The sequence below is a fragment of the Poeciliopsis prolifica genome, unplaced genomic scaffold (assembly GCF_027474105.1).
Source record: "Poeciliopsis prolifica strain line A6 unplaced genomic scaffold, Auburn_PproV2 SCAFFOLD040, whole genome shotgun sequence".
Lineage (NCBI taxonomy): Eukaryota > Metazoa > Chordata > Actinopteri > Cyprinodontiformes > Poeciliidae > Poeciliopsis > Poeciliopsis prolifica.
Window position 1 is genome coordinate 5699832 of NW_026562415.1, and position 20312 is coordinate 5720143.

At 40.5% G+C, this 20312-nt stretch overlaps 1 protein-coding gene across 9 annotated transcripts in view; it reads left to right on the top strand.

The window, feature by feature from the left end:
• cald1a (caldesmon 1a) overlaps positions 1-20312 on the top strand; it is a 57652-nt gene that overhangs the window by 10244 nt on the left and 27096 nt on the right. For 6 of the 9 annotated variants that reach the window (XR_008607647.1, XM_055054750.1, XM_055054755.1 and 3 more), the window contains exon 2: positions 18656-18741. Coding sequence is in view for 8 of the 9 variants with exons in the window: in XM_055054750.1 (XP_054910725.1) it covers positions 18665-18741 (77 nt within the window). In the remaining variant the exon portion in view is untranslated. Of the gene's footprint in view, positions 1-17380; positions 17510-18454; positions 18566-18655; positions 18742-20312 lie in introns of those variants that run through there. The other 3 variants (XM_055054752.1, XM_055054753.1, XM_055054751.1) reach the window with 3 other exon arrangements.

Genomic DNA, 20312 nt, shown 5'->3' on the forward strand with positions numbered 1-20312 from the left:
TAGAAATATGTCCACATTTTTCACAGCCAAGGCTTAGTATTTTCTCCAAGCACCTTAGGCAGCTGGAGCTGCCTCAGATCTTTTTAGTTAAGTCTGTGCAAACTTTGTACATCTGTTTTGGGGTTATATTCTCCTATTCTTCTTTGTAGATCCTCCCAAAAGCTCGGTCAGCTTGGTTTTTCCAGAAATTTACAGGGCCACTTAAGGATATTCACAGGCTGTTCCTGAAGTAACTCCTTTGTTATCTTGGCCAAGTTTTCAATCACACAACAGTCCTAATATTTCCTCAGAAATTACCATAATAAAAACTGTTCATGCTTGCATTGCTTCCATATCACAATATCCACAATGTTTGATTATTCGTATATTTTATTGATGTGCAAAGAAAACCTGAGAAAAAAAAAGATGCAGTATTCAAATCTTGGATGAAATTACAAAAGGGGAATGAACAAAACCAACCTGAGCTTATGTGCAAAAGTCACTGCTCCCATTGTTTGTGGCGTAAAGCAAACGCATCGCCTTAGAAAACAAATATACCAACAGTGAAACACGGTGGTAGTATAATGGTGTGAGGGCTGATTTCCTTTCCTGTATGAAGAGCTTTAATAGATGAACCCATGGATTTTGCTTTAACCACACCAATAAGTCAATATGTGAATGACAGATTGAATCTTCTGGAATGGCATAGTCAAAGTCTGAACCTGAATTTGATTAAGATACACTGGCATTTCCTCAAACAGGCTGTGTTTGGCTTTAAAAAACAGCCAAATTCTCAAGTGACTGAAATTCATTCACAAACCCTTGGTCCATACTCCCCTAGTGCTTCTTTTACATCTTAATATGAACTTTGAACTTTAGCAAAGAACCCGCATTAAGTTTTCCGCGTCCTGGTCGGCGAGTCAGGCAGCAGCCCCGTCTGGATTCTGTGTCGGAGTTGTGGTAATTGTTTAACAGTGCATTTATAGAGTGTACTCTTTGTGCCTCCTAATCAGAAGCATACCGAGGCATTTACATATGAGCCTCAGAGGATCGCTCAGGAATGTATTACAAGAGAGAAGTGGAGAGCCGGCACTGGTGGACTGCTCCATTGTTGGCCCTTCTTCCCACTTCATGTGTTGCTGTCCGGTCCGGGTAAGAGAGGAGGAGTGTTCAAAGAATAAATGTGCATGAAAATGATTAAGGTTGAAGATGGCACGCGCAGAATAGCTAATGCAAAGCCATTTCTAGCTTGACACTCGGTACCGAATGCGCATGGGGACGCTGAGAATAAATTTCCGTTAAAAAGCAGAACTCCATCCCTCTACCTATCCGGAGGCCCTTTTATAGATCAGATCGGTTTTGCGGATTCATTTCGGTATGTATTGGGTAATTTGTCAATTTTTCCCTTCTGTACTTTAACTTGGTTCTGGCAAGGTTACAAGGAGAGCAAAAATATAGCCTCAGAAAACCATTTTAATCAGACTGCGCTCCGCGGGGACAGCGGCTGGCATTGGAGGCCTCTTTACCTCATCAGAGCTCTGCCAGCGGTGATTGGGAGAAACACTCAGTCAGGTTTTTATTGAATAACCCCGGCTCAATACCAGAGGGGCTTTACTGTAATAGAGCAGCTCTACAGCCGCCGAGGTGACAGCCAAATGGTACTTATTAAACTAAGGGCTAATTCATAGTACATGCCCCTGCTGCAGTTTTAACATTGTTGGACGGTTATGGTTTGGTTTAACTGCTCAAGTCCGGCCGCTCTGGTAAAACAGACACGCATGTGTGTGTAATTACCCTCTGATCAGACAAATCTAATGTCATTATTATAAACAGCTTTGCTAATCCAGCTGGATTCCTCGTTCTCTAGCTGCTGTACATACATGTCGGCGCCTCGAATGCAGCCCCTTTCGGGGATAATAGGCCGTGGGTGCCATCATCTCAGCTTATTTACACAGTACACAGCTCTGTGCACAAATTGAGCATGACATCTAATGGAGTGTGAGCACAGATTAATTACCCCCGCATTCAGACTAATGGCTCCTTTCTCCATGATTAATGATGACACATGTCACAACGGAGCAGGGCCAGGCCAAAACATACCAAGACTTTTCACAATGCCAGAATAAGAGCTGAAACAAAGAGGCATTAATTACATTTTTAGTGATTTTCCGATAACGGATATGTCTTGGACTGAGACACAGTATATGTAAAATGTCGTCATGCTGCGTCATACTACAAAAAGTAAACCATAGTTGAAGAAAAGGACAAATTGTTTCTGAGATCTTCTAAAGGCAAAAACCTTCCATTTGAATGCCCTGTCCTCTATTTGGGATATGGCAAACTGCAAATTGGTCTTCTGATGCAGCAAAGGCTTTATCGTGTTTATTTATTTAGGGGTAATGAAGTCAAGGGACCTAAATACAGATGTCTACAACAATTTCTTTTGTCGAAATACACCAGTAAATCAGCCCAGATTTTTCTAATTTTGCTAGAAATTTGGCCAGAAAACTGCAATTGGTGCGCCCCTAATTTTCAGATTTCTAAATGTAAAACTGCTCAAGACGAGGATTTCACCTCATAGTTATGCACCACTTTATGTTGTGCCATTTAAATGACAATGAAACACAAGATGGTGGTAAAAAAAAAAATCTAAACGTTAGTAATTGATTTGAAAAGCAATGTAAAACATTTTTTGTCAAATCTGATGACCGAGGTACTCCAGGTAGAGATTTTTCTGAAGAAGTGGGCGTGGCGCCCATTCTGACTGCCCTCATTACACCCGCCTTAATTTGGAACGACACAAAACCACCCTCCTCCCACAATTGCAGTGGAACAATGGGTTCTTGTTACCAAATAATCTGCATTCTGCGTATGGGTTGAGTCAGGCAAAATTTTTATTGGACTCTGTGCCTGCAGTGCCAGTTGTTCCTGCGACAGCCACCTGGGAGACCACCTCTGGAAAATAAGCCCCTATTAGTTCAGGTTAGACTTAATGGCCAGTAATGATACCCTGGCCAAGCCAAACTGTGCAAAATGGCTTTGGGCAGCGACGAAATGAAATACCAGTCACTCAAGCAGCGAACATAAACACGAGTTGGGTGGCGGGCTCAATAGGTGCGTCTGTATTTGCATTTATCTGTGCATTTGAGAGGGGAGAAGAGAAATTTCCCCACCAGAAAACACGGGTGACCCCCCACCCCCTCTCCGCCTACACACCTCTTATGGGGAGATTAGTGCTGGAAGCAGAGGAGGAGGGGTGGGGAGGTTGGATGTGGTTTTGGATGTTCTCCAATTTAGCGCTGCTGCCTTGCTGATCCAAATCTAATTTCCACTTTTGCCATTAAAAGCTCGGCGCGACCTCGTCTGAGCCACCAGTGAATCCTCCCTAAGAGCAGCTCTCAATTATTTACAATTTCATGCCTGTCGGAGATGTGTGTTATTCTAATAAATTTAGGAATTAAGCAGACTTGCATATATTAACCCTCTGCAGCTGAATTTTCTCCCTAATTTAGTGGTAAATGCCACATCGCGCCTAATGGTATTGAAAGATAATTGCGACTTCCGACGTCTGAATAGTCTGTGGTGGAGAATTAGCGCGGGCCGATCCGAGGCAGTCTCGATGAGTAAAAGCTGCGGCTCTCAGCCCTGCTCAGGCAGACTCGCTGTAGGAGACTCATACTGAGGAAGAGAGGGAGCTTTGTTATGTCTCATGAAGCTCTAGGGTTTCCTGGAATTTTTGGCAATGGATCCCAAAATCACATAACCGCTGAAAGAGAGAAGAATGAGGCCGATGTGGGATAACTCTCCTTTAAAAAAAAAAAAAAAAAAAAAAACGGGCAGTGAAAAAGTTTGACAAAAGCTGCAGAGTGCATTGCAGGTGTTAAGATGACACGCATAATGTATTGTGTACGGACATATTAAGGCCAGGGTAATTAGTCATGCAAAATCCACCTGATGCAACTGTGCAACATGCATGCTATTTGGTGGAGTGTTTTGTTTTTTGTTTTTTTTACTTGACGCTTTAGTTTCTACATTTAGAAAGGAAAAACAGCAGAACCGGCTAGAGTTCTGCAGTTCTGTAGAAAGCTTTCAAAACTCCTGAACTCTCAAATTAACACGTATTTTATGATTCGTATACATTGCGAGATGAAGTGTACTTCTCTCTGATAATCCTGAAAGAAATAAATTGCAACAAATTGCGCAAAAATAAAAAATAATTGCCTCGATTCTAAACACCAAGTCATAAAACTTCTGCTCATCAACCTGTGAGCACCATCTGTGTGGAGAAGCAAAAATATCTTTTTGGAAGCTGTGAAAGACTTGAGAATGAACGCGAAGTGTAATGCCAGAATCGTAATGCACTGTTTAATAACCACTGCAAACGGCTCATTCAAAGTCTAGATCCAAAACCTGAATCTCTTTAAGCATCTTTGACACGACTGACGGTTTTACACAGGATTCTGATGGTGCCACCACCTGAGCTACATTGGACTTGTTTTAGATTTTAGTGCAAAATATTTATAAAAAAGAGTTATGGGTGCACCGATCAGTCAACAAATTGATCCGATTTCCTAAAGGCCTGAAAATCAGCCACTGTCCCCTTTTGCTGACACCACGTCACACCTGCATATCAGTGGCTAACAATCTGCCCACATTGTGACTTTATTGCTATATTTAGTGACTTTCCAGATATATATATATATATATATATATATATATATATATATATATATATATATATATATATATATATATATATATATATATATATATATACATATACATGTATATATATATATATATATATATATATATATAAAGTAATCTGTAAGCAAGAATCTGAGCAGGTCAGGCTTTTTAAAGCTCGGTGATGGGCCAGGAAACTGCACTCGGTGCATCCCTATGAAAACCGCTGGACCGCTGTTGTATCACTGCAGCGAGATAAGTGGAAAAAAAGTTTGAAATGTTTGGATACTTTTGCAAAACTCTGTAGGAAAAAGGATCGGCGCAGTCTAGTGGCTTCACGCTGCCATCACACAGCAGCAGGCAGCGATGTGTGAAATCTGTCCTCTGTTGCTTAAAGCGTCGGTACACCTGCGCAGAGCTTGTTCCAGGCCCTAAGACCCCCGGCTTAAGTGTATCACCTCAAGGGAGGTTTAGCAGGGGCGGAAGACCTGTATGTGTCCAAGCTAGCTCTAATAACAGTCAGCACAGCCATGCACAAAAACGAAAGCGTGTACGGTGAGTGAAGTTCAGCCTTGTCAAGCCTCAAAAGGATCAGTGGTATGAGAAGAGTGGAATGTTTTTTTGGGTTTTTTTCCTCTCTCACAGGAAGGGAAGAGAGTGAGTTCACTGCCACTCAGAATCTGCTTTCACTGACTCTAAAGCAGATGACTCTTGGTAAATAGCTAATTGTCTCAAACTGAAGTTGGTGGAATAGACCTTCCACTTGATCAAGGTGATAGTGAAATACATAGTACAGGTAAATATTCTATTTTTAATTAAGTAAGCTGAATTTGCTGAGATTTAAATCATGAAACATCTTACATGATTTAATGTGTATTACCTGCTGTAATACACAATGAATCTTTCTGCTGTTAAAGCACCTTAACTTTCAGACAACTGTAATCAGGCTAAAAGGAAAATGTGCTGAAGTAGAATTATTGAGCAGAACAAACAAAGTATTAAATTTTTTATCAACTGGATGTGGTTTTAAGTATGGAATACATTTAAATATTAATATCTTAGCCCAAAATGCATACAACAGCAGCATTCAAGCAGATTTGCTCAAAGAGTTGTACATGTAGAAACCAGGGGAATGCGTTCATTGCGAGGGGACAGTGGAGAGGAACAACTACCATAAACAGGAAGAAACCTCCATCAAAACAGGACTCAGTTTGGGCTGAAATCTGGTTCAGCTGGATAGAAACACTGATGACGTTGAAGAAGAATGCCTGCCAAGTCAGAAAAATCAGTTTTTGACAGTGGCAGCCTGTAGTTATCTGCTTTTAAGATGACAGTTTGCTTTGAGTAGAAACATGTGCCTTAAAGGCAAGAGGTCAGATTTAGAAAAGAAAAAAGGCAGAAGCACAGCTGACAGAATATTTTTTGAAAGCGTGTTGTGATGAAAGCCACTTTTTTCTTAGTGGTTCTGTGGAAGCAGCGGGTCACACTATGGAAATACGAGCAAAAGCAGAGCTGACTGACATTTCAGAGCTCCTGTTATTAAAGTATAAATGACGCCCCTGTCTTTTGTTTTAAAGGTTTTACTGGCTCTAGTGGCCTTTATTTGATAGTTAATTGACAGGAAAGTGGGTAACAAGAGAAGGGGAAGGCATGCGGCAAAGGTCGCCAGGCCGGGATTCGAACCTGTGACAGCCGTGTCGAGGACTAAGGCCTCCATATGTGGGTTGTTAACCCTTGCTCCACCACAGCATATCCCAGTCCAATCTTTAGACTGAAAATTAGCAATATGCATTCCTTCAGAGTGTACTCGTTGCACAATTTTGATTCCAAAGTCCTACCATCCTCTACTTAACTCTGATAAGGCAAATATATTATTATTAGTCCCATTTCTTTTCACAAGTTGAACTGTTCTGCTGATGAAAAGTAATTTGGCTCTCCTATCTAAAGAGAAGAAAAATGGAAACGTATAAATGTATGAAAGCCATTTTAAAATGAATGTGACAAAATGACAAGCAGCTGTGGACAGATGGTAATCCTGTATGCTGAGGTGTAATGTGAGTTGGGACTGCAGGGAATTAAAACTGGATGCCGCCCAACCCTTCAGCGCACATCCACCACGTGGCAGCTTGGGCCCGAATCTCTTTACTCGCATCCAGTTTTGGATGAATACCACTGTCGCTCACCAGAGCAAGGGTCTTGATCTCAAATCTATCAGGTTTCCATGCACAATAGGCTTTTCTCATAACAGAAAATAAATAAATAAACATTTTTGTCGCGAGACGGAACTGTGTACTTGCTCCACTGTTCCTCATCCAGTGTGAGTAATAGGCCTTCTCGGTCAGGTCATCTTGATGGGCCGCCTCCCCACTCGCCACCCACCCCACAATTTAATCTCCTCCTATCTTTCTCCAGGAATGCAGGCCCTTATTTTGAAAAATACCTTGTCATGTAATACCCTTGAAAAGGTTTGCAGAGTACCTCAAAAAAAAAAGGGGAGGGGGGAGGAGGGTGGAGGAATGGCATTCCACTGCGTGATTTACTTGTGTGCTAAAACAAGGCAGGGAAGATGAGGATTTATGGTATTTCAGGGTATGTTTTAAATAAATAAGTCTTCTAGTTTGGTGATTTTTCTTTTTCTTTTCTTTTTAAAAAGGGGCATGCACAAAAAAGGCAACACTGTGTCAGGGTCTTCACTCAGCTGTCATGTTTTCAGCAGACTCTCACAGTTTGGGGGCATTGCATCATGCATTGCAGCCTCATGCATGTTTCCATGTAAGGTATGATAGGAAGACATTCTGCCTTTGTGTGGGTTTGAGTCAGCCTCATAAATCACTTCACTGCTTACAATACTTTTTTTTTTTTTTTCCTCCCTCCCAGCCCTTCCGATTTTCTCTTTTCTCTCTCACCGGAGTGTAATTTTTCTCCAGGCTGACGGGGGAAGCCGCCTCCCTGTCCGACGCGACCAGAGCGCGGCGTTTATAGGAAGCATGTCACAGTTGCTCAGCAGGTCCATTTTGTTTCCACTTTCTCCTGTAGGGAAACGCATAAGGAACCTCTCAAGCTTTATGAGAAATACATTTTTATGTTCCACTTAATGATTCCAGCCTGTCATGTTATTGCCAATAAACCAGAGGCGGTGGGGCTGCTGTAGATCCTCCCTCTGGGGGTTCTTTTTAGCGGTGGACAACAAGGGGGAAAAAGTCTGATTTCACCTTCTTACATTTTAGTTTTGCTTTATTGCCATCAGCTGGATCATCTGTTCTCTGGCCACGGTGTCAGCAGTAGCAGTGCTTTCAGTGAAACTCGCCATATATCAGCACTCTGGCTCCGCCGGTCTCCTCGGTCAGCTCACTTGTAGCAGATTGATGTCCTGTTGTGTCGATGCAGACTTCTGGCCGGAGCTCATTTACTCTGACGGAAGGCAGGTGTCAACGCGGGCCGTCCCAGAGGGGCGAGCCGAGGCTTCCGTTCTCCAGGAAATTGACATGAGGAAGAGACGTGACAGCAGGGACGCAACAAGTGCCAACTTAGGTTTTTTTTGTTTCAGAGGAAAGAGGAAATTAAACCATTACATGTCCGTCTTTAAGATATTAATACTTAAAATGTTTGCTTTTTTTATTTATTTTATCTTTGACTAGATTCAGTTTCCAGAATGGGTCTCTCGCTGTAGAAAGGTTGCCTGTGTAGCCTGGGGAAAGTCTGATTTTCCTGATCTGGATAAGTATGGAAATAAAACTGTTTGATGAAAATGTTTATATTTCCAGATTGCACCCCAGTGTTTATCCTATTATCTGAATGTGATGATCTTCCTTCATCGCTCCATCATGTACTTCTTTCATTCCTTACTTTCTCCTTGCTGCTTTTGCTTCTTTACCACCTTGTCTTGCCTTCGTTCCTTTCTTCTGTTCTGCCATTCTTATCATATGTTCTTGTTTTAGCCTTTCTTTCTGGCATCTGTCCTTTCCTTCTGATTTCCCTTAGTTGCTCTTGTCCTGTACTTTCTTCCTTCACCTTCCTTTTTATTTCAATGTCTTCCATGCTTCTCTTCTTCCTTTTTCATACCTTGTTTCCTTTTGTTTCTTTCCTTCCTTCCCTTTTCTTTCCCAGCTTGTTTCCTTCCATTCTTCTCGTCTCTTTCCTTATTCTTCCTATTCCCTAGTGTCCTTCCTTCCTGTCTTTACTTCTTTGCTTGTCTTTATCACATTCCTTATTTCCTCTGTTTCTCGTTGTCCCATTAGCTCTCTCCTTTTTGCTTCATTCTTATATTCATACCTCGTCTCTACTTCTTTCATCCTTTGTTTTCTAATCCCTTTTCTTTCCTTTTCTACTTTCATTGTCCTCAGTTCACTTCTCCAGCTTATTTGCGAGTAGCTGTAGGAGCTCTTTCTCATGGCAGCATCGTTGCATCACTATATTACAGGCAGGCATGGGCTGGCTTCTGCTTTCAAAATGCACCTCAGTTTTAAACAACTAAAATGTGGCGTCACACAGCTGCAAGCGCTATAAAGTAGTTTTAATAAGATGCCAAAGAGGAGAGTGAAGAGTTTGCTCAGTTTGTATGACATACATAAAAGTTGTGGAGGCGTCAGTCAGCTTTGTGTCAAGACAAAGTTGAGTGGTTGGAAGCGTTTCTGGGAGTGCCATCATTTGTAAGAAACAGCCTTTGGAAACGAGCAAAGTTAGCATGACGGTTAGCTAAGAGAAGTCTGTTTTACCCAAAAACATGCTAACAAGCTAGCCTGTCAGACTTGTCCCTTCTTTCTGTGGCTCCTCCTTGTCCCAACCTCATGAAGTTTGCACATTAATGTTGAAAACTGATTTGCGAACTCCAGTTAGCATGGTACATATAATCTAAGAACTCTGGGAAATTGAGTGTGGAAAAGTCTGGAAGCATTTTAGAAGTGTGTCGGAAAACACTAGCTTAAATTGTTTCTTCCTGAACAGCTGAAGTCTTTTCGGATTCGTTTAATATAAAAATGTTTAGCGGTATTTGTCCTCTACGTTGCCAGGCTCTGTGCTGCTTGAGTGCGCTTTTGTTTTCTGCTGGCTTAAACAACAAAATAGAGAAAATTCCAGATAATTCGATAAGTTTCTTGTAAAATGGCATGCCCACACAGACATTTATTTTGTTGCAAGAGGATGTCACATAGCGAGGCCAGGGAGGGGAAAAGAGTAAGGGGGATAGGGGAAGTCCGATAAACAAGCTGTCTCCAACTTAAGAAGAGGACTGTGGCGTTGCAGACGGCCGCTTTTTCACTGAGAGGAATGTGAGGGGCTGCAGAGACTCGGGTGGAGAGCTCATATGTGAGCGAGAGAAAGAAAGAAAGAAAAGCTTTGGAGTGTATGTTGAAAAAAAAAATAGAAAAAGTGAAATGTCAGCGCTGTGAAAAGATTGGCGTGCCTCTCTCTCACGTCTCCCGGAGTCGCGCAGGTGTTCGCGTTCATGTGCACGTTCATGTGCGCGACCGTGCCCAAACACAGAGGTGTCACAGCAGGTCCAACAACACCATCAATCACGCTGTGTTTGAGAGGAAGCCAAGGCTGTGGCCACTACGTAGTGAATGTGAGAGCTCTATCTTGCTGTGCATGCAGCATGCAAGAAAACCTTCCCTCCCTCCTTTCTTTTTTTTTTTTTTCTCTCTTTTTTCCCCAGTTTGGTTACGGGAAAAGGCAGCATTTTTCCTTCCATATTTGGTCATATGGAGCACTGCCAGTGAGCAGTAGCCTTTTGATGCTGTACAAACATCCCTATTTTGTGTGGGATCTGTACTTTTTGGAATGCTCTTACTCCAATTTAGCCTGATTGTGGGTGTAGCATCTGAAACTGCACTTTTTAAAAGGGACACAAACCCTTTAAAAGTCAAACACTAGAAGGAGATTGGATTTCCTTTTTGTTTCTCTTCTACGGAGAACTTTCCTCATTGCACGATTATTTATGATTCGGGCCGAAGGAATCCAACTCCTAATGCAAATGTCCCTCTTAAAACCAGCATTTAAAAGTGAGGCAGCGTTTCATAACCCGATTTTTGTAGCCAGCGGCTACATTGTCTGTTCTCGGACAGTCACTGTATTTAGAGAATCGGATCAGCAGCTGACAAATAGGAATTTATCATTTTGGGTTGGTGGCAAATTTTGGGAAAGTTTAAATGAGGTTTCAGAGTTGGTCTTTGTTTTAAAAATCACTGTTTTTTGCAGTTTAATCTAGTTAAGAGGTTAAGAGCTGTGAGTAGTTTAAATAAAGAAGCTACTCTGAGATTCAGATGATGAATATGGTGCAATAGCGAATTGTTATTGCAGTTTGGAGTAACACAGCTTTAGGCGTGGTGCTTAGAAACACACTAACAAACAGTGCTAATGATGGTACTTATATCAGTAACATTGTTATAGTTTCACCCCAAATTTTTATGGGATTTTATGTGATAAACCAACACAAATTCAGCTTAAAGTAAAACTTGGAAAATTGGAAGTTAGCAGATTTGTAAATTGGGTCCATCTGAATAAACACTCGCTCCTTAGAGTAAAGGACACGTCATGCTGTGGGGAGGCTTTAAGTCTTGCCACAGTTTGTCAATTAAATTTAAGTCTACGCTTTGACTGGGCCATTTCAACACATAAATATTCTTTTATATAAATATCAGATACCCAATGATTTAATACAATTAAACTGCTTAGCAGTATAAATTCACTAACGAATGTGACTATGCTATTTGATAATGGCAAACTTTTAATTTTTGAAGAGTGTTTGTGCTCTGGATGTAAACAATGATGAATGATTTTGCAAAAACAAATACTTTGGCTAGCTTTGAAAAACTTTTAGCATCTTTGCAATAAATGCCGCAAAGCTATAATTCTAAGAACTATTGAATCCAAGCAGTCTATCATCGTTACAGTCTGTGATATATGGGTATTGCAATGACAACTGGGATTTAATTGATCATTGCATCGTAGCAGGGTATATTTAGGGCCTTTATCATCAGACCATGCCTTCAGATTTTATGCTTTTTTTTATGTAGATAAAAATTTTTCAAACTGTTTCTGTTTCTTTCCATTTTCCAAATATGCACGTCTTTGTATCAGGCATTGACGTATAACTCCAGTAAACTGCATTGTTTGTGGTTTTATCATGCCTAAATGTGAAAAGGTAAATAAGGTTCTTTATGTAAACTGGTGAGGTCTTTTCATCTGAGAAAGAAACATGATGTCTCTGAACACAAAAGCTGAAGGGTAGAGGAAAAAATATTCCAAAAAAGAACAAAATAAGTGAGTCACAATCTAAATACACAAAAGATTACAGCATGTAAAGTGAAGTTGAATTATTTCCCGCACTTAAACACAGGATTAAAGTGCTACATAATAATGATCTGTTTCAATCAAGGCAATGCTTAGGAAGGTATGTAACTACAAATTTCCATCCAAGAAGATTTCCTTGACAGATAATTGGAAGAAATGCTCCTCATAACATCAGTTTTGTCAAAGCGTTCGCTTTGGGAAAGTAAAATGGCACCAAAATAGGAACAGCTGATTTTCATGGTCCTTTTAAGGGTAATTCCAGTGTGTTGGACCTCACTTTGCGTAATTTTAACCATAATTTGTCTTAATATTTTAGGCCGTGGTTTTAAGGTCTGTACAACAAAACATGATAAAACTGGAAACCCAATCTGGCTTAGAGCAGATAAGTGCAAACAAACCCAACATTTGAACATCAGATCAGCTAATTTTCCCCAACTTGTCCACATTATTGTTTGGTCGTGGTGCCGTTTGTCTTTTAAGCCACTGATTGAGTGTTGAATTTAAAGCCAGCTAGTTTTGTCCAGCGTATAATGCCTCTGCGGTATTCCATTGAGACTTTCTTGGCTGTGTGTGTGTGAGAAGATGAACCTCAGTCCGCCTGTCTCAGCGTATATGATTCACATGGCACAGAGAGGTGCTATGGAATGTGAACCGTTGTCTGGGAATGCAGGAGTCTCCTTTTCTCCTCACCAAATGGAAACTTGACATCTTTAACCTTCAGATCTTTTCCTTATCCTGAAGTGATGTTTTCCCTCGCTGGTTGATCTTTTTTTTTTTTTTTTTTTTCAGCTTAAGTCAGCACAGAGGAAACCGAAGAAGGATTTAATGGAAAATTGCGTTTAATCACTAGATCCTGATGACTATTCGCCTCGGGCGTTCATGGTTGCATTTCACTTTGCGTTGGCATTACCCTCTCAGGTTTGCCTGTAAATGCCATAGGCTCACGCTTGGTGAAAATTTTCCCCATTTCAGCTGAAGCTTCTGAAATTTGTTTTGGAAGACGAGCGAATGTATGCGGAAAGCAGATGGCAGTGAGGCCAAGCTGAGCGCTGATGCAGTTGGCCACCTCATATGTTGCGTACAAAGTACGGTTGCAGCTGAGGATCCTGGCGTTGGGAGCAAAAGTTTGTGGTTGACATTTGCTATGACAAATCAAGAAAGAAGTTTGGCTCCAACAAAGGCTTAAACCCTGTAAATTAAGCTGAGCACTCGAGTTAATTCGTAGCCAACTATCCCCGCCTCTCTTCATATTTTAGCTATGCAGAGTGTGCAGCTGTTGGTTTAGCTGTGGTGTTGTGGTCGAAGCAGGAAGGACAGTAAGAGAAGTGTGTGTGGGAAAGTTAGACTTAAACTCTGAGGAAAGGCAGTAGTTTTGACACAAAATGTAGAGCTAGTTCTTGTTTTATAAGAGATATTGGAACCACTGGTTAAATACTGATTATCTAAATCCTAATGCAGGAATAAAAAATGTTTCAAAAATTTTTTAAACCCAAAACAAAGAGATTGTGAATGTAGCTCAGTGGGTTGGAATGTTGAAACGGAAATGACTGGCCTACTTGACGTAATGATTAAACCACAGCACAGCAATTCACAATTAAATTGAGGTAAAACATTTGGTTTTATGTAAAAAAAAAAATAATTACATCTGAATTTTTCTAATAAATTAGCATGGTTGCTATGATAAACATCAACTGACAAGGATTTCAAGCTATCATAATGTACATATCAATCTGAGTTGTTGGACTAAAAGTAGAGCTTGACATTACAACATTGGAAAAAAAAACAAATAGGACGCATTTCTTGAATTTGGATCATTTCAGGTGTTTGTAAAGAAAGTCTGCCTTTTGAAAGAAAATTTACAAGATAAGCTAAGAAAGTGTGAATGTCTTTTAATTGGTTAACATGTTTCCATCCATTATTTATGCCCACTTATCCTTCCCTCATCATTGGGTGACAGGTGGGGTTCACCCTGCACAGTCCTTTGCAGGGCAACAAAGAGACACTCACTCAAAATGTGTAACATCCCCTTTACTGTAACATTATTTTTAATTAAGAAGATATAGTTCTACAAGATTTGATCGGTTTATGACTCTGGTTCTGAAACATTTAAATGCAGAGGAGATTCTAGATGATTTAATAATGGTAGCAACCAAAACAACAATATAAACCTGCCAGTTTAATGCACAAACGCCCACAGTCACTACACGTACCGGGTCTTTATGTAAATCAGTGTTGCTTTAGATTGTTTTTAGAGTGGCCTCGTCAATTTGTGGCCTAAAGGCTGGTGGGAGACTTGTCAATTAAAATATTTTGTCTAAAAAAAAATATTACTTTTCACGTTATAATATATAAACCCCCTTACACTTTTATTTTAACGGCTCTGAGACAACTCTCAGGGGACTCCTTACCTCTGCGAGAAACGATACATTTACCCAACTCAAACTGTCCCCTGAGCCTCGGCCAAAACAGCTGTTAGAGCGCACTACCTACCGGCATGAAGTGTCTTCCTCTCACCTTCCTTATTTTACTGCCGAGGCTTTATCGGTGTGATAAAATAACCATAAAATGATCATTCTTTCTTTCCTGAAATACACTTTCTCAGCTTGAAATGAAAAAGAGCACCTGCCCCTGCTCTTCCTCTTAGGTTTTTTTTTTATATGTATATATACTTTGGTCATTTTCTCTTGAGAAGGGTTGTAGATTTAACTTTAGTAATTGGTGCACTTTTGCTTTCCTGCACTGGGACTCCAATTAGAACTGAAATTGCCATCATTGTTTCTGTAGTTTACGTTAGAGAAAGTGTCCACAAGAGTAACCAAAGAGGGGTCACCAAGGAACTCAGAACAACATCCTCAGCTTTTCTTTCCCAACTTGCCTAATGTGTCTGCATACACCTCACAAAGTACATAGCTGTTCCCCTAAAGTAAAAATACTGTCAGCATGTTGGGGTGCATTCACACCAGTCCTGTTTAGTCCACTTTAATCGAGCAGCAGTCTAGTTTGTTTGGGGAGCTGTGAATGAGTAATCGAACTCTGATACTTAACAAAAAAAGCGAACGCTGGTCCGCTTAAAAACCTAGGTTTTGGTTCAATTAAAGTGAACTCTATTTCAGTTTGGATTTATATGTGAACGCCAAGTGAACCAGAGACCACTCCAAAATCAGGAAGTGAACTGTAGCGCAGGGCCAATGGAAGCAAAACAAAGGCGAGAGTCTAACGCGAAATCCTACAACTGCTCAATTGTGATCGTGCTCCATTTTTGTGCTTGTTGAAGAAGAAAGCTGCGTTCATGTATTCTTTGGAGGTTTTCGTGTTGTTGTCTTCAGTAGATCTTGGTGCAGGGCCTCTCCAGGCGAGGGTGGAAAATGCAGGTTTTTCAATTAGTTTGAATCATTTGGCACAATGCAGTATGAAAGCGAGCCATACCAGCTGGAAATGTTAGAAATGTTGCAATTTTACTAACTAACTGCATAGCTAGAAAATCCATAACTAGGCGTAATGCTGTTTTTTGCTCATCCACTTCATCTCAATGTAAACCCCCATTTACTCAATGACCAAAACGGGGCCTGCACACGCAAAGAAGAGGAGCTTTGTTGAACTGGCATGTGTAATAAGAAATATGGAATCTTTTCAAAGTCCATCTATTAGAATCAAAGGTGAAATAACATTCCTCACATAGCTTCATGACTTCACCTTGAAGATTAATGTGTTTGTGAAAAGATTGCAAGAGGATAGCAAGTCCTCTCTTGTGATAGAAGTTATCCAATGTTGGGAGCATTTCAGCAGAACCTGAAGCCATTTCTTCTTTCCCAATCCAACCTCTTCCCTTTTCTCTGGTTGTGCCTCATTCGAGCAACAATGTTCTATTGTTTCAACTCAAGGCTTTTGGTTTGTGGAGTCATGATGTATAATCCTAGTGAATGTGCGGATCATATGGTTCTGAAGGGCTTTCAAGGCACTGGCACTTAGACAGTGGGTTATGTGCCAGGGGTCTGGCGGTCTCGTCGGCTCATAGTTTGACTGATAAAAATGTCATTATTCATACTAAGGCAGAAAAGGCAGACATGATGCAAGAAATCGAGGCGAGGCGTGGGTAGATGAACGGGAATAAACGGACAAAGACAGAGAAGGGAGATGTACAGCTGACAGGCTTGGGCAGGTTTAAATGTGACAAAATGTTTTCTCTGGCTGCCTCAACTTTATGCCTTTGTTAGCTTTTTGTAATGTGTGGGTGGTCCCTTCAGCGACGCAAACAACAGTTACACCTCCAGGTTGCACTTAAGATCCTTTCTCTAGGGATTCAGGTGATTCCTCAGTTTAATAAGTTTATTTTATCACTCTATTTTAGAGCGAATTTAATCCTTAAGGACTTCAGTCCAATCCAGTCACATTGCGATATTCAGATCATATTATTTGGTCAAATTCAGTTGGTCATGCAATAAAGCCCTACTAATTACTCTGAATTGTGACTTTTGGTATAACTGAGCCTGGTGAACTTTATATGGGGAAGAAAATAGAGCTAACCTGAAGTTAATGGCTGCAATAATTAAGAACAATACATATATTGTAACAATAAAAAGTTTTTAAAATGTTTTTATTCCCTCTCCCCTTGTTTATTACTCAATAATACTTTACAACATGAATCACAAATCACCTTACGATGTATTTGCTGCATCCATCTGTTGATAAATGACAGGTCTTTAAATCATTTTTTTAAAACTGTGCACATTGAACAAACAGGCTTGCACCTCAGCTGCATAAATCAAACATTATGTGTAATAATAAGCCCAAATTACATTCTTTGCGTGCTCTCATTGCTAATATGTTCTCCCTCCCTGGGAGTTTGGCGGTTTCTGGAAGGCGTGCGATGAGGACAGCGAGGTCTCGTCAGGTTTGATTGTTGTTGCTCTCGTCTCGTCTTGATTACGGTGGTGTGACCGGCCGTGTCCCGCTCTCATCATTTTCACAAATAACTCTAAATGCGGAGCTAAACATAGAATCCTCGCACTATTTAGAGCGTCTCTTAAGACGAGGGTAATGCTGTGCTGAGGCATGGTTTTTGTTTACAGGCTCGCGTAAAAAGGGTTGACAATGCAATAGGGGGTTGAGGGGTGTGCGAGAGTCTGCAGGTGCTTTTCACAAGCATGCATCTGTTTCTGGTCATTAGCATGTGCAAGCACAAAAAGTCTATAACACTTCTCCTATGTGCCTGTTTGCATATATACCTGGGTGGCAATGTCTAATGTGGGACCACAAATGGGAAGATAGGGTGCAAAACTCGCAGCATTCAGGAAGCTGAGTAGGAAAACAAAGTTTAGCCAAGCTCTGACACGTCTGTAAACAACACAGAAAAAAGTTTTGGAGCAGAGATGGGAGGACAGAAAGAGGGAGGGACAACTAGGAGGGAAGGAGGAACAAGCAGGCATTTGCTTTTTTCTCTCAAATGATTCCAGCTTTGGGAGACGTTGCTTTGCATTTTTGCTCGGACAAACCGTTACAAGTTGCTGGTATGGTGTGAGGGACAAAAACAAAAGATATTGGAGGCCAATTCAAGGTACGACGCAGTTCCTTTGTGGCTTAAGTCCGTTTTAAGAATCTTATTCTCAGCACTGTTTTCATTTTTTTTTGCCACACATTATTAAAATAGGTGTTAAGCCGCAGCTTACACCTAACCTGCCAGTTATAGTTCGCTTCATTCCAGTTAGTTTTTTTCATGAGAATCATAGATATTTGATGGAAAGCTCCACAGCTCCTGGGTGGCCTCAGGCCTCACAGCCAGTTGTGTACCAAGTCTTTTTTTTTTCTTTAGATTTACTCCAAACTGATGATGTTAACATCCTGTCTTGGCTTCGTCTTCTCTCGCTCTCTCTCCATCTCTCTTGTTCTTGTGCTCAGTTGTATGCTTTTTTTTTTTTAGGTTCGCTCCTCAGCTTGCTGACAACTAATGAGAGCTGTGTGTGCAAAATTATAACCCCATTGAGAGAGTTAGCAATTAAAGTTGCACGTCGTGCTGTTTAAGTACAGTGTGATATTTAAACATGAAAAGGAAGCACTATCTGGGCTGCCGCTTGCATGAATCAAAAACAACTGCAGCAAATATGTGTAAAAAGCCTTTAAAATAAATGCATAAACGCAAAATAGCCGGATTTTATTTTAGGAATGCATTACTGTTAATGCATTTTCCCTTTAATGAACTTAGCATAGCTAACATGCTAATTTAACTTAGCTTCTAGTGGAGTCAGTGGGTTCCTTTAAAGACCAACTAAAAACATATTTTAAAATGTGTCTATGCTTATATTTTTGTATATTTGTTTTTTGAATCATTTGTATTTTTTTTCTTTAATGGTGCTATATATATAAAGTTTTACTGATCTTTTTAAGTCAGGAAATGGCTACAAGAAAATGCTTTATGCAACATGCATAGTAGTATCTCCAATCTTCTATTTCTAAGTTTCCATAATAACAATCAGATATTTTTTTACATGGGTAACTGCAATAGAACAATAGCTGGAGCAGAACCACGTTTGAGACACTGACTGGAGCTGTGGCCCCCTGCTGGCGAGGTTTTTATACGTCTTTTTTTCTTTTTCCAGTGGTGCCAGAAAATGAGGTCAGAGCTGTAAATTAATGCCTTTCTGTCCTGCTTCCTCGCCAGAAAGCAAGCAAATGAACATATCTGTGTTTGATGATGTCTCCGCAGAGCACCGTCATGGAGGACATGGACTTTGAGCGGCGCCGGGAGCTGAGGAGGCAGAAGCGGGAGGAGATGCGCCTGGAGGCTGAACGGTGAGACGCGTCTTGGGCTGTCTCTTTTAATTCAGGCGTTCTCTGTGTGCTTAAAAAAAAAAAACACCTGCGCCTCAGAGAGGTGAATCTGCTGTCGTTTAGGATTTTTATTTTATGGATGTGGAAGCAGTTTCTGTTGTGCGACTATTCCCTGGTTGTTAATTCTCTGCACACCACCTCTGATGCTCACGCCAAGTTAGGGGAGGACGTTAGCCAGGAGCCGGGTCTTTTAAAAACATCACTCAGCAGATATTGGCTATCCCCAAAGCTGGAAAGAAGAAGAAAGGCTTGATAAGAAATCTGATACGCTCTGTGATTACCTTTAATGTTCAATCATGCCCTGCCTCCCTGTTTCCAATTTTCTCTCCCAGATACTATGGCCTTTTGAACCCTCTTTTATTTAGTGGAAGAAACTGATTAAACTCAAGTTGGCTTCTGCAAATTGATTCAGCCGCAACCCGCTAAAGTGGACTTATCAAAAAGGTAGTTAAAAGGCATTTTTATTGCGAGAGGCTTTTACAGAGTGTGACACAAAAGCATTTAGACTCAGTATTTTTTATTTTTTTTTCTAAAAGGTCTATTCATCTTTCGTGCAGTCTTTAGCGCTAAGGAAGAGTCTGATTTGGATGCAGATAACCGTCCAAGGTCACTCGCTGCTTAGAAGTCTTTATATTAGAACCTGCATCACTTATGGAAAACAAAGTGACACCGGGTTGAACTCTGCAGAATGCTTAGATGGGTTTTCTCTGAAAATTCGTTCTAAGACATTATGAATATGCGAGTTGTGTTTTCTAGAAAAGAGTGAGGCTAGTTGCTCAAGGTGAAATTGTTTATGTGCAAAGGAAAATCTGCAGTACAATTGAGGTTACATGTAAGGCATAGTCATTTCAAATTGGTGTTAAAATTAATTCTGCTTTGCGCCTGATAAAAGAATAGTTGTAATTTTTTGGTTTTGCTTTGAATTTAGGGCTGAGCATATTATCCGATTCTTAAGACTATATTTAAATCTGACCGATGCTGGTTTACTGCTTCAATGATTGTCTTTGGCCTTTCAAGTCTCCAAAAGAACTGCTTCCTTTGTTGCTTCAAAATAAGAGTCACAAGCATAGATTAAAAGATGTCAAGGTTAAAGCTTATATCCTGGGCATAATAATGCTGTGAATTCAAACACCAACTAGATAAAGCCAATAAGATGGACTTCACTTAAACAAAAACACATGATGAACACTTACTTCTCCACAGAGATTAAATGCTGCATTGCTGACATGCTAGTAGCTAACACTGTGCCCATTATCTGATACCAATCTAATTTTTCATATTTAGGTTTTAAAAATCTTCCTGTGGTTGGAAAAGCCTCTTTCATGCGATCTTTGAGGTTCTTCAAACAGAGTCAGCTAACTTTCTGCCTACTAACATGGAGTACATAAAAGACAGAGTGATAAACATGCATTTATGTGCTCCACAATTAATTTTCAAAAATTACGTTACTTGAGCATTTGTAATCTTTAGCAATCGTTATCAAACAATGTATCTTGGGAGGGCATGTTGTAGCGGTAAGATGGGTACCCTGT